At 42.6% G+C, this 11521-nt stretch overlaps 1 protein-coding gene across 1 annotated transcript; it reads left to right on the forward strand.

The window, feature by feature from the left end:
- The first annotated feature begins 665 nt into the window (after positions 1–665).
- LOC129866923 (interferon regulatory factor 3-like) lies at positions 666–10842 on the forward strand. Its single transcript, XM_055939955.1, has 10 exons — positions 666–1046; positions 1379–1529; positions 1708–1876; positions 2037–2134; positions 2274–2334; positions 2460–2528; positions 2691–2896; positions 7588–7789; positions 9531–9646; positions 9981–10842. Exons 1-10 carry the CDS (start codon positions 1039–1041, stop codon positions 10149–10151), a joined length of 1251 nt encoding a protein of 416 aa, XP_055795930.1. The 5' UTR covers positions 666–1038; the 3' UTR covers positions 10152–10842.
- Positions 10843–11521: the final 679 nt, after the last annotated feature.

Below are 11521 nucleotides of genomic sequence, written 5' to 3' on the forward strand. Positions count from 1 at the left end.
AATTATATATATATATATATATATATATTGTAATGAAACAGCAGGGAGCAGGTCTCGAACCCTCGACCTTCTAGCCCGAAGTCCGGCGTGCTATCGACTGTGCCGCAAAAGCATGCTCGTGTGGTAGAGTCAATTTCCACGCTTATAAACCCAGGGTCATTACAATACTCCCTCCTTTCAAAGAGCGAGACCTCGCGCTAGCTTGCGACTCTATGTCTTACAGGAACGCGCTCACCGGCCAAGCACACGCACTGTCGTGGATGCAAGGTCCGATCACTTCTGACACCAATGTAATGAAACAGCAGGGAGCAGGTCTCGAACCCTTGACCTTCTAGCCCGAGGTCCGGCGCGAAAAGCATGCTTGTGCGGTAGAGTCGATTTCCGAGCTTATAAACCCAGGGTCATTACAATATATATATATATCTTTTTTTTTTTTACATTGTTTGCAAACTGATATGAGACACGTATTAATGCCAAAATAACATACAAGCCCCACAAAAAATAATAATATTTTTTTTTTGGGGGGGGGGGGGAAATGTGGGTCTCAGAGCCCCACCTGCCCTGAATGAAGGGTCGCCACTGGTTATGATACAGCCTATTATGTGTTGTATATTAATGACACTGACACAGTTTGATTGCAGAAAAATTGCCCATTTTGCTTGTTTCGTTATAATTTGTTGACTGAACAAGAAGATGATGCAATCAAGAATGTGCGATCTATCGTCTCAGCATAATTTTCACTTTCAGACCGACGTTTCTCAATGCTCAACACAATTTGTTACGCTCAACACAATTTGTTACACTCAATCAATGAGTTGGATACACATAGGTGCAATAGATTAAGGTACACAACCAACTGTGAGAATACATAATACATTAACCTCGTCATCTCTGTTCAATGGGGAAGTCCAACTATATGACATCACGACGCCTATAAAACGTTTCTGCCCGGCATTGAACTGAAAACAATTAGAACACTTACAAAGTAGTACACGTCCACAGTCAAACAGAAATAGCCGACGCGTTTCAGCATTAAAGATGCAAAGGTAAGTAACATTTTTCATATCTGTACGTCAGGTAAACAGAGATCATTTTCTAGTAATCTGCAGATTATATTAGTTAAATTGATAAATGTAGAATAGAGTTCGATTGATATTTTCAAGAGCTCGGCTATGCTTAGTGAATGTACTGTGCTTTTAGTCTACTGTTAAAAAAACAATGTTACATATTTCATTGATTGTTGCGAGGTAGTGCAATGGTAGTCTCTCTGGAATAAAGACGTGCTCTTTCAATGACACTTCACTCACCAATGTTGCCGATATACTGCCCCTCTTTTTATAAGTATGTAGGCTATTTGCTTTCTCCCTGCATGTTTCAGCTGCAAACCTCAGTTCGGTGACTGGCTGATAGAACAGGTGCGGACCGAGCAATACACCGGTTTGTTCTTTATTGACAACAATAAGTTCAGAGTCCCGTGGAAACACAATTCTAGGAAGGATTGCTCCGAGGACGACCTTAAAATATTCAGGGTAAGGAATATATTGTGGAAGGTGGCCAGAGCTCTGCAGAAATTCCAGGCAATAGAGGCTGTGGCTTGATTGTGAACTGCAGTGCATGAATCATTACATGTTGTATGTATAATGATCTAATAAGTAACTTGTTATGATGACAGTTCAATTCTATGGCACATCAATTATCTGGTTACAGGAATGGGCAGTGGTTAGCGGGAAAATCAATGAGCATCGCAATGACAAGGCAAAGTGGAAGACCAACTTCCGCTCTGCACTGAACAGCCTGTGCAGGCGTTTCAAGATGGTGGAAGACCACTCCAAGGACTCAAACGACCCCCATAAAGTCTACCTGGTCATCAATGAGTGTAAGATCACTATGGCTTGTGTAACTTAAGTGCCACAAGACTGTTTGCCCGCTGAACTAAGGCATTAGCTCAGGTAGCCAACTTGAGTCTCCTCTTGCCCCAATTGTTTTAAATGTTTTTTTTAACTTTCTTCTTTTTTTTTTCTTCTTTTTTTTTACAGATAACTATGAGAGCCCGCTCATAGAAGAAATCACTCTGGAGAACTATGGCATTGACTGTGCTCTCACCCCTACAGAAAACACTCCCCCAGGCATGGAGGTATAGTAACAGTACATGTATATTGAACCAGGAGCTGGTTACTTTACCCTGCCCTGATAGAAACAATGATTCTAGTCTTTAAAAAAAAAAAAAAGACAAACTTGTTAAATCTGAATGTATTTTTCCCCCCTCCAAACAGCATGATATACTGAACTTTAGCAACCTAACCTTGAACCCCCTAGACCTGATCCAACACACAGGTACAGCACCTCCCCACCTGTAGAAAGTAACTCCTTACAATGGGTTGTTAATGACAAACATTTTAAATACAAATTCTGGAAAAAGCTTGATAATAACATATGACACAACTCTTTTTCTTCTCAAGAGAACTCTATACCGGTACACAAACACTACCCAGTGCCACCAGTCCTAGTACAGCAGCCATACTACCAAGGTATGCCAGGGCCATACAGCCACAAGTCAAGGAAAAATCCACACATCCAACTTGTTGTGTAAATAGCATTTTACCATGTCTTTTCTGTACTGGAAAATAAAGTGCATTTCACTCATGCAGTACAATGTGACTTATTTAATGACCTTTCCGATCTCCCAACAGTAAATCCGGATGCCCTGCTTAACCTGCCTGCCGCCCACTCATCCCTCTGGGACTTGGAGATCACCATCTCCTATAGGGGGAGTGAGATGCGAAAGACCCAGGTGTCAGGCCCCAGGGTTCAGCTCCACTACCAGTGTAATGCTCTCGAGCCCAACACCCAGCCCCTCTGCTTCCCCAGCACATACGGGCTGCCAGACCACAAACAGGTACAGTACAGAAGCCCACCTGGTGCTGCTACCATTCACCTGCACTATCTGTGGTTCTGTGTACATGTCTGTGGTTTTCCAATATGTGTCTTTATTAGGGATGTACGATATATCGGTGAACATATCGGAATCAGACGCTATTAGCTAAAAATGCCAACATCGGTATCGCCCGATGTCTAGTTTAACGGCGACGTGAAAAACCGACCTCAAAGCTGACGTGCATACATATGACGCCATGTACAATTTTGCGCTAAACATGCAACACCGCATTCCTAACCTAACCCACAATGTCTGCTGTGTGGATCGAGCAGTTAACAAGTCAGGCAGTCATTTAAAAGAGTAAGAACATTTCAGCGAAAACTCCAAGGCAAAATCCATTAACGCCAAGATAATGGCTTCATTGCCCTTGACAATCAACCGTTCTGTCGCGGGTGATGTTGGCTTTCGCGACTGGCTGAGAACCGGTACACTAAAGTTACCAAGTGTGCTAATGTTCAGATGTTGCCCTAACGGAGTTCCACAGTAATAGCTTCACGACATACTATGGAACACAGTTTGAGTCTTTGTGTGTACAAAAAAATACATGTCAAATAACATTGTTCTATTATAGAATGTTGTGTGTTCTGAATTTGCACGTGTAAGCCAAGTACCACTGTCAAAGCTGTACAAAAAAAAAGTCTGCAAACACCGGCCACGAGCTGTATTTACAATACCGCATTATTTGTTTGACTGGAACTTCTGGGCTAGCTAGCTTTAGCTTGGTACCTAGCTAACACCAATATGACCAGTAGAAATTGCAGTCATTTTCACTATTCTTAGAAATGATTTGGGAATCCTTGAGTAACTATTGTTCACCTATTGAACTTCAGTTCATGAAAATAAATGGCTAGCCAGCTACTTAACCCTGTTGCCCAAAGCTATCGTTATAAGCAGCCTGCTAGCTTCATCTGGCTAGTGACGCTCGACCTGACCGGGTTGTGTTGAGAAGCTAGCCACAATAAGGATTAGGCACAATAGTGGAATTTGCAGTATGCCTTCAAAATAAAAGTACCTAGTTGAAAGTGATGCAGAAGGTTACAATTGGTGGAATGATGCTGTATTTGGACTAGATGATGTTAAAAAAGGTTGGAATGTGAAGCAATAAAATGGGGTGTCAGTCTACTCTGTGACACCCACAGAACACAACTTTGAAGAGTTAATGCAAATATTAGCATTGTAGCTCTTATCACGTGACTGTGAAATCACCTCCCCAGTCAGCCAATGGTGTGTATTGACATTCATATTGCACTGTACAGCTTTACCTAAGGATTGGGGATCAATGAAATGGTAACAGTCAACTCTGAGTACGATGTTGGGAATTGAGTAATCAGACACCAAAACATCCACATGGTACATACTACCTCAATTGGCCCGACCATCCAGTGCTCCCGCACATTGGCTAACCGGGCTATCTGCATTGTGTCCCACCACCCGCCAACCCCTTTTTTTACGCTACTGATACTCTCTGTTCATCATATATGCACAGTCACTTTAACCATACCTACATGTACATACTGCCTGACTAACCGGTGTCTGTATATAGCCTTGCTACTCTTATTTTCAAATGTCTTTTTACTGTTTTATTTCTTTACTTACCCACACACACACCTTTTTCGCACTATTGGTTGGTGCCTGTAAGTAAGCATGTCACTAAGGTCTACACCTGTTGTATTTGGTGCACGTGACAAATAAACTGATTTGATTCAGTATTGTTTTTCCTCTGGAATATTGTTCAATACACACAGGTTGACAAATGTGGCTTAATTCAGTTTCAGAGTCCTGCAATAAGAGCTACGATAATGTTCTCTGGGTGTCACTGAGTAGACTGATAGCCCATGTCATTGATCCACAATCCATAGGTAAGACTGTACAGTGAAAAAGGTATGCCTCCAATGCAATTCTAAAGTGTATTACGTCCAGTGTGATTTCAACAGATTTGTCAAATTAACAACATTCCAACCTCGTTTAGCATGATCTATTCCATTATGGCATAAATCTACAATTTGCATCACTGTCAATGACAGCCTTCAAAATAAATGTAACGGAAAAGTCCACATTTTACTTAACCAGGTAGGCCAGTTGAGAACAAGTTCACATTTACAACTGCGACCTGGCCAAGATAAAGCAAAGCAGTGTGACAAACAACAGTTACACATGGGATAAACAAATGTACAGTCAAGAACACAATAGAAAAAGCTGTATACAGTGTGTGCAAATGAGGTAAGGCAATAAATAGGCCAATAGTGGTGAAGTAATTACAATTGAGCAATTTAAACTGGCGTGATATGTGCAGATAAGGATGTGCAAGTAGAAATACTGGTGAGCAGAAAAACAAATATGGGGATGAGGTAGGTGGTTCGATGGGCTATTTACAGATGGGCTGTGTGCAGCGATCGGTAAGCTGCTCTGACAGTTGACGCTTAAACTTCAGTGAGGGAGATGTGTCTCCAACTTCAGTGATCTTTGCAATTCGTTACAGTCATTGGCAGCAGAGAACTGGAAGGAAAGGAGGTGTTGGCTTTGGGGATGGACCAGTGAAATATACCTGCTGGAGCACATGCTACGGGTGGGTGTTGCTATGGTGACCAGTGAGCTGAGAAGACGGAGCATTACCTAGCAAAGACTTTTAGATGACCTGGAGCCAGTGGGTTTGGCGACAAATATGTAGTGAGGGCCAGCCAATGAGAGCATACAGGTCGCAGTGGTGGGTAGTATATGGGGCTTTGGTGACAAAACGGATGGCACTGTGATAGACTGCATCCAATTTGCTGAGTAGAGTGTTGGAGACTATTTTGTAAATGACATCGCGGAAGTCAAGGATCGGTAGGATAGTCAGTTTTACGAGGGTATGTTAGGCAGCATGAGTAAAGGAGGCTTTGTTGTGAAATAGGAAGCCGACTCTAGATTTAATTTTGGATTTGGAGATGCTTAATGAGTCTAAGGAGAGTTTACAGTCTGGCCAGACACCTAGGTATTTATAGTTGTCAACATATTCTAAGTCAGAACCGTCCAGAGTAGTGATGCGGGTGCGGGCAGCGATCGGTTGAAGCGCGTGCATTTCGTTTTACTAGCATTTTAAAAGCAGTTGGAGGCTATGGAAGGAGCGTTGCATGGCGTTGAAGCTCGTTTGTGTCCAAAGAAAGGCCTGGTGTATACAGGATAGTGTCGTCTGCGTATAGGTGGATCAGAGAATCACCAGCAGCAAGAGTGACATCATTGAGAGAGCTATATATATATCACAAAAGTGAGTACACCCCTCACATTTTTGTAAATATTTGAATATCTTTTCATGTGACAACACTGAAGAAATGACACTTTGCTACAATGTAAAGTAGTGAGTGTACAGCTTGTATAACAGTGTAAATTTGCTGTCCCCTCAAAATAACTCAACACACAGCCATTAATGTCTAAACCGCTGGCAACAAAAGTGAGTACACCCCTAAGTGAAAATGTTCGCGGCCCTTGCAGAGCAAGAGGAACCACTACTTCAAGGTCTAAGCGAGTGACGTAACCGATTGAAACGCTATTAGCGTGCACCACCGCTAACTAGCCAGCCATTTCACATCCATTACACAAGAACTATCTGTTTTTAATTGAAAGGGGCATGCTTATTTAAGATGGCTAATTTATTGTGGCTAGCTTCACGTAGATGCGTCCGGCCACCATTAATCAAATAAGAACTATAAATTAGGGTTATTTTAGATGACACTTAGCTATATAGTTAGCTACTCAAGCAGATTGTTATTTTGCTATGTTTTTGGGGAAGAACATTGTTTGCATACATGAGCTAGTTTATTTTTATGAACAGCACTGTAGGTGCACGAGACAACTTTACCAGCAGCGTAGCATATGAATCGTTGTGACATATGAAATACAAGTGATAGTGTAATAACTATGTAAAAAAAAAAAAAAAAAAAACTTGTTTAAATTGTGACGTGCAGTCCTGATTGGTCAAAAAGTTTGACTACATTTTAGGGTATCTGAGGAGTAAATAGAAACGTATTTTGACTTGTTGAAACAAAGTTTAGGGGTAGATTTTCTGATTCCTTTCTCTGCAAATTGAATGAGTGGATTACTCAAATCGATGGCGCCAACTAAACAGACTTTTCTGGATATAATAAAGGATTTTATTTAACAAAACGACACATGTTATAGCTGGGACCCTTTGTATGACAAATCAGAGGAAGATTTTCAAAAAGTGAATATTTAATTGTTGTATGCCTGTGCCGGTAGAAAAATATTTTGTGGGGCGCCGTCCTCAAACAATCGCATGGCATGTTTTCACTGTGATAGCTACTGTAAATCGGACAGAGTAGTTAGATTAACAAGAATTTACGCGTTCAGCTGAAATAAGACACTTATGTACCTAAATGTTTAATATCCATAATTTTTATTGTTTGCATTACGTGCCCTCCAGTTTCACTGGAAGTTGTTTCGAATGCTTAAAAGGCTGCTAAAATGTAAATATCGGTATCAGGTTTTTTGTCAAGGAAAATATAGCTATCGGCCAAAAAAAATGTAATCGGTGCATCACTAGTCTTTATATGAAACTGACTGGTTAATTCCCTAGCAATATACATAGCAACAAGACGCACTGGAGACAAGCAACATTTTATTCCAAGACTAACTTCTTTGTGCCTCAATTATACCAGATTGAATACACCAACCGCATCCTAGGAAGCGTTCAAAGGGGTCTTCTCCTCGAGGTACAAAACACTGGTATCTATGGTTACCGGCAGGACAAGTGCCACGTGTTCTCCAGTACTAGCGACCCCAGAGAGGCACACCCTGAACCCAGGAAGATGCCCCAAAATGAAATGGTACAACTGTTGAGCTTCCAGCAGTACAAAAATGGTAAATATGGCTCACTGTCCGACATTGTGTTATATATATATATATATATATATATAACACAAACTCAGCAAAAAAAGAAGCGTCCCTTTTTCAGGACCCTGTCTTTCAAAGATAATTTTAAAAAATCCAAATAAATTCACAGATCTTCATTGTAAAGGGTTTAAAACAGTTTCCCATGCTTGTTCAATGAACCATAAACAGTTAATGAACATGCACCGGTGGAACGGTCGTTAAGACACTAACAGCTTACAGACGGTAGGCAATTAAGGTCACAGTTCTGAAAACTTAGGACACTGAAGGTGCCTTTCTACTGACTCTGAAATACACCAAAAGAAAGATGCTCATGGTCCCTGCTCATCTGTGTGAACATGCTGCAAGGAGGCATGAGGACTGCAGATGTGGCCAGGGCAATAAATTGCAATGTCCGTACTGTGAGACGCCTAAGACAGCACTACAGAGAGACATGACGGACAGCTGATCGTCCTCAGTGGCAGACCACGTGTAACAAGACCTGCACAGGATCGGTACATCTGAACATCACACCTGCGGGAAAAGTACAGGATGGCAACAACTGCCCGAGTTACACCAGGAACGCACAATCCCTCATCAGTGCTCAGACTGTCCGCAATAGGCTGAGAGAGGCTGGACTGAGGGCTTGTAGGCCTGTTGTAAGGCAGGTCCTCACCAGACATCACCGGGAACGTCACCTACGGGCACAAACCCACTGTCGCTGGACCAGACAGGACTGGCAAAAAGTGCTCTTCAATGAAGAGTCACGGTTTTGTCTCACGAGGTGATGGTCGGATTTGCGTTTATCGTCAAAGGAATGAGATTTACACCGAGGCCTGTACTCTGGCGCGGGATCGATTTGGAGATGGAGGGTCCATCAGGGTCTGGGGCAGTGTCACAGCGTCATCGGACTGCCTGCAATGACAAGCTCAATCTCAACGCTGTGCGTTTACAGGGAAGACATCCTCTTCCCTCACGTGGTACCCTTCCTGCAGGCTCATCCTGATATGACCCTCCAGCATGACAATGCCACCAGCCATACTGATTGTTCTGTGTGATTTTCTGCAAGACAGGAATGTCAGTGTTCTGCCATGGCCAGCGAAGAGCCCGGATCTCAATCCCATTGAGCACATCTGGGACCTGTTGGATCGGGGGGGTGAGGGCTATGGCCCCCCCTCCCCTCCCAGAAATATCTGGGAACTTGCAGGTGCCTTGGTGGAAGAGTGGGGTAACATCTCAAAGCAAAAACTGGCAAATCTGATGCAGTCCTTGAGATTCACTGCAGTACTTAATGCGCTGTCTTAAGCGTCTCACAGTACGGACATTGCAATTTATTGCCCTGGTCACATCTGCAGTCCTCCTTGCAGCATGCCTAAGGCATGTTCACGCAGATGAGCAGGGACACTGAGCATCTTTCTTTTGGTGTTTTTCAGAGTCTGAGGAAAGGCCTCTTCAGTGTCCTAAGTTTTCAGAACTGACTTAATTGCCTACTATCTGTAAGCTGTTAGTGTCTTCACGACTGTTCCACAGGTGCATGTTCATTAATTGTTTATGGTTCATTGAACAAGCATGGGAAACAGTGTTTAAACCCTTTACAATGAAGATCTGTGAAGTTATTTGGATTTTTACAAATTCTTTGAAAGACCGGGTCCTGAAAGGAACTTTTGCAGTTTATGTACACATTTCTCTAAGACTATCTGTCAGCGCTTTGAGAACTATCAACCTTTTTCAGAGCTGATAGCGTTTAAGGAGAACAAGCGAGGCTCTCCTGACTATACCATCCACATGTGCTTTGGCGAGAAGTTCCCTGACGGAAAACCCCTGGAGAAGAAACTCATCGTCGTCAAGGTAACCCTTTCATGAGCTTTAAATCAGTAAGGCAACAGGCAGAATACTAACATAACCAGACATGGCTCTCCAACTCTACCATCCTGTAGGTTTTTGCTCCAACCCTAATCTTGCACACCTGATTTGAATAATTAGCTGGTTGAAAAGCTGAATCAGCTTAGTTCCAACTGTAGGTTCACATCAACCCAGGAGGGTCACTCTCCAGGAACCGGGTTGGAGAGCCCTGCCTTAGAACAAACCTATATACAGTGTACTGCATATCCTATTTTTGAAATGTCTTCTCTCCACCTCTTGTATCTCATTCCCTCTCTCTCCTATTCCCCTTCTCTTCCAGGTGGTTCCCCTGATCTGTCGTTACTTCCACGAGGTGGCCCAGGGGGAGGGGGCGTCGTCCCTTCAGAATGACAACATCAGCCTGCAGATCTCCCACCACAACAGCCTGATGGAGCTCATCAATGCCACCTGGCCTGACGGCCCACAGCACGCCATGGGGCAGTACTTCTAGACCACCAATTGTACCACATCACCAGCCCCTATCTAGAACCGGTACCGCACTACTATATCACTTAATTTAATCTTCCAGCAGGTGGATATAATGCAACTGTGTATGACTCAAACTTGTAGATCTTTGAAAGTCAGACAAATGTTGGTGTTAGATCAGGGCTCTCAACATTGTTCCTGGAGAGCTACAGTCCTATAGGTTTTCACTCAACCCTAATCTAGCGCACCAGACTTGAGTAATTAGCTGGTTGATAAGCCGACTCAGGTTAGTTACAACTGGAGTTGGAGCGAAAACCTACAGGATGGTAGCTCTCCAGGAACAGGGTTGGAGAGCCCTGGGTTAGGTTATTCTGATCTGTATCATTTCTGTCAGTGTCATGCAGTAGTATAGGCCGTCCTTCTCTTGACAGGTTAACAGAATGTGATGTTTATAAATATTTTAAATATACATCAAATCACTATCGCTGCGTGTTTTAATGTGTTCATGTATCATTTAGTGGTATTTTCTCTTCTACTGAATTCCCTTCTGGCCCTATGGGCCACACTTTAAACCTGTCTAGGTCACTCAACCCTTCTGTTCTCTTTTGTATTGAAAAATCTGTTTTATTGTACTGAAAGTGAGCAAACTTCACCCTGGCATTGAAAATCACATTGTATTGCAAAACAAGATCAATAAACTTTGCCTTGTTTCCTTACTTTGGTTTACATGATTTTACCCAGTGATTTATGAAATGTTTACTTTAGTAATGTATGTCATCCCTCCTAGCTAGCGGCATCATAAACACCTTATGTTTCTATCAATCAAATATATTTTAAAGTAATTTTTACTTTAGCAGTTGTCTAAGTGCTACCCAGTCTAAAACCCGAAAGGGCAAGCAATGCAGAAGCACAGTGGCTAGGAAAAACTCCCTAGAAAGGCAGAAACCTAGAGGAACTAGGCTCTGAGTGGTGGACAAACCTCTTCTGCCTTTGCCGTCAGGAGATTCAGGCTACATGGCCAGATCTTCAAGACTTCTTAAAATGTTCAAAGACCAACGGGGTCAAATAATAACCAGCGGTTATATAGAGTGCAGCTGTTTAACACCTCAGGAGTAAGTATTTGTATTTGTATTTTTTTTTAAATCCATTACCAAGCATTGAGGTTGAGAAAGCAGGTCCAAGAGGGTCAACAGCAAGTCCCAGACAGAGTAACACCAATCAGGGTTCCATAGTAGCAGGCAGAACTGTATATGACAGGGTGGCTTGGGGACAGCCAGGTAGTCTTGAGGCCCCTAGAGCAGTTACTTTGTCTAACAAAATGATATCATGTTCACCAGTGCTGTTGCAAACATGATGCAAGTCAAGTGGGTTCCTTTGGCTAAAAAAACATGCATA

Source organism: Salvelinus fontinalis, chromosome 12 (genome assembly GCF_029448725.1).
Source record: "Salvelinus fontinalis isolate EN_2023a chromosome 12, ASM2944872v1, whole genome shotgun sequence".
NCBI classification, from domain to species: domain Eukaryota; kingdom Metazoa; phylum Chordata; class Actinopteri; order Salmoniformes; family Salmonidae; genus Salvelinus; species Salvelinus fontinalis.